This window comes from Cryptococcus neoformans, chromosome 6, assembly GCF_000149385.1.
Source record: "Cryptococcus neoformans var. neoformans B-3501A chromosome 6, whole genome shotgun sequence".
Lineage (NCBI taxonomy): Eukaryota > Fungi > Basidiomycota > Tremellomycetes > Tremellales > Cryptococcaceae > Cryptococcus > Cryptococcus deneoformans.
This window is the reverse complement of record NC_009182.1, coordinates 630,001-632,500: the sequence shown is the minus strand read 5'-3', so window position 1 is coordinate 632,500 and position 2,500 is coordinate 630,001. Positions and strand designations below refer to the sequence as shown.

The window sequence follows — 2,500 nt, the reverse complement described above, 5'->3', positions numbered from 1 at the left end:
CCACATTGCCCGCATGTCGTTCCTCCGCCGTCTTTGCGCGTTCGAGGTTGAGGCCATTGAAGCAGAGGTTGCCCGTCAATCATACCTATATTATCAGAATGAACCGTAGCCGTTGATGGCGTTTGGGAGCTAGTCGACTGATCAGACGCCTTTCTTGGAGGAAGGGGCCTGCCACCAGCCAAGCTGCTCGCCGGACTAGGCCTTCTTTCCTGGCCATGGAGATAAGGTGGGACAAGGTTACCTTGAAAATAAACCTGTCCGTGCCCTGCCGTAAAATTGGGACGGTGATCTATAGGCGAGTTTGACGGTGAGCTTCTCTGCGAAGTTTGATTCATCCACGGATCCGGCGATGAGCTTGATCTAAGTGGTGCAGATCCTGCTCCACTGCTCCGTAACCGCCCCGACGCAACTGGTGCACTGCGAGGTCCACTCTCACTATCCATCGCAGAGGTTGTTATCCAGGGCAGTCGAGCGGAACCTACAAAGCCCGGTTCTCCTCTAGTTGGCATTTCGCCTGCGGTCTGCAACGGCGCATGCTCGTCAAACCTTCCCAAATTCTTCGACGAGCTGCCTAGACTTGACGGTGAGTTGTGTATGGAGCCGGAAGCCATGCTGTTACGCCGTGAGCTCTCAGATGAATCCGCGTGGTGTGCTGATGAGTTGGGCTGGGAGAGATGGAGGAAAGGACCTTGACGTTGGTCTATTGAACGCCGGGGCGTTGAAGCATCTAAACTTGGGCGAGATGGCCATGCGCCTGGAGGGGGGACGGTGGATTTGGGATATGTGGGGGATGACATGGGATGGTGGCTAGGGATGGATGGGATCAAAGGAAGCGTGTGCAGTTGCTAGGGCGGTAGACGGTTGGACCAGACAATGGGTTGATGGCTTGAGACCTTGGAAGAATACGCCGAATTAATGGGGCCGTTGTGCGGCGGGAGGCGTTGGCTGTGGGTATATGGGAGAGAGGAGTGCTATGGAGGAGCGAGGAGTAGGGAATGGATAGTAATGAATGGACTTGGTGGATATGTTTCCGCCAGCTATTCGCTGTACAACACTTCCTAAGTGGGGGGCCGATCAATGCACACACCTATTACATTCCCTCATTACACCAGCCCTCAGTTTTGTAATCCAGATTTGATCCCGCTAATAGTGTCACGCTCCTACACCCCGCCCCTTTCTCGTATACGTCAACATGTCAACAACCAAGCTGCACATAGCCTACAGAAGAACCAACTATGCCCGAACCCTTGCCGGTGCCAGTAGACCTCATTGGTCAGTCAGGCCTCTATAATGTTCCCGATCCCCTCCTCCGTCGGTAAGCCAGCAGTTCCGCCCACCAATGTTTCAAGCCATTGCTAACGGTATGTGCGTACAGACTCAGACTAGAAGATGCACAAGGATTACCGATAAAAAACCTAGACAAATATTTCGCAGAGAAAGAAGTGCTGGTGCTGTATGCAGGCTCAGAATACGGCGAAAGTAAGCAACCGCCATTGAACGGGCCAATCGTGAGCTGATTGATGTTCATAGACAATTTACGTGCCTTCCATCGTGTAAACTGCCTCTTGCTCCAACACATAGTTCAGCTCTGACCTAGCTTTTCTCGGTGCTCATAGGAACTGACATCATTCGCGCAATGCTATAAATCAGCCGCCGTCATCTACGTCTCAGTTGACACGGACGCGCAAGCACCCTTACGCGTCCTTCAAGGCAAACCATGGTTGCGGATGACCTTTAACGACAACTCGGATTTTGCCACAATCGGCAAGGATAAAGGACAAGAGGTCGAAATGGAGGAAGTTGCAAGAGGAGAAGACTTTGTACAAGCCGGAGAGATGGAAATTGGGATGGAGAATGTTGTATTCGGAGTGGAAGAATACCGTAAGTGTGTTGAACAGGTTGGTGAGAGAGTAATGCAGCCTGATTCCCTTTCAGAGAATGAGTACGTCCGACCCCTTTCAAGGGCAGCAGTGACCCATATTATGCGTGTTTTCTCTACCCCGAGCGTTGCCGTGTAGTACGTGTCCTCAATACGTGCTTCTGTGACAAAGCTGAATATCCGCAGCCACCTGCCTAGCCATACCCTTATCGCCAGAAATCTCAAACCGTCTGCTTTCAACCCCTCGGGTATAGATAAAACTTATGACACATGGCGGAAAGGTGGTAACCCCTCATTGCGCTTCATTGGTCAGTCGAGTGTCTTATATTCTGATTTTCATCATTGACCAAACGAGGCAGACGTCGTGCGTGCATTGAAGCTACCTCTCATTGGTCTTCTTTTCGCCCTGATATATCAAATTGCCATTATATTCGGTGGAGGTAGGCTGCATTACCTAATGGTCGCAAATAAAGCTCACAAGTGTTGCAGATCAATACCACGTTATACCTCGAATAATGGACGGCATCGCATGGAATCAGAACATGAGGTTTCCTTCAGGGATCCAGGGATAGCTTCAGATTACAGAGTCACTCTTGGGGATGTTAACTAAATTTGTACATC

General features: G+C 50.8%; 2 protein-coding genes across 2 annotated transcripts in view; one reads left to right on the top strand and one right to left on the bottom strand.

The window, feature by feature from the left end:
- CNBF1990 (hypothetical protein) overlaps positions 1-797 on the bottom strand; it is a gene marked incomplete at both ends in the record, with an annotated part of 4,853 nt that extends 4,056 nt beyond the window's left edge. Inside the window, 2 exons of the mRNA XM_769943.1 lie at positions 1-22; positions 139-797. The exon at positions 1-22 is cut by the window's left edge and continues 70 nt beyond it. Coding sequence (XP_775036.1) covers positions 1-22; positions 139-797 — 681 coding nt within the window. The remainder of the gene's footprint in view (positions 23-138) is intronic.
- Positions 798-1,235: 438 nt separating this feature from the next.
- CNBF1980 (hypothetical protein) lies at positions 1,236-2,451 on the top strand (the record flags this gene model as incomplete). Its single annotated transcript, XM_769942.1, has 7 exons — positions 1,236-1,315; positions 1,376-1,479; positions 1,651-1,881; positions 1,936-2,017; positions 2,066-2,187; positions 2,239-2,319; positions 2,369-2,451. The coding sequence occupies 7 exons, from the start codon at positions 1,236-1,238 to the stop codon at positions 2,449-2,451; spliced, it is 783 nt and encodes a 260-aa protein (XP_775035.1).
- Positions 2,452-2,500: the final 49 nt, after the last annotated feature.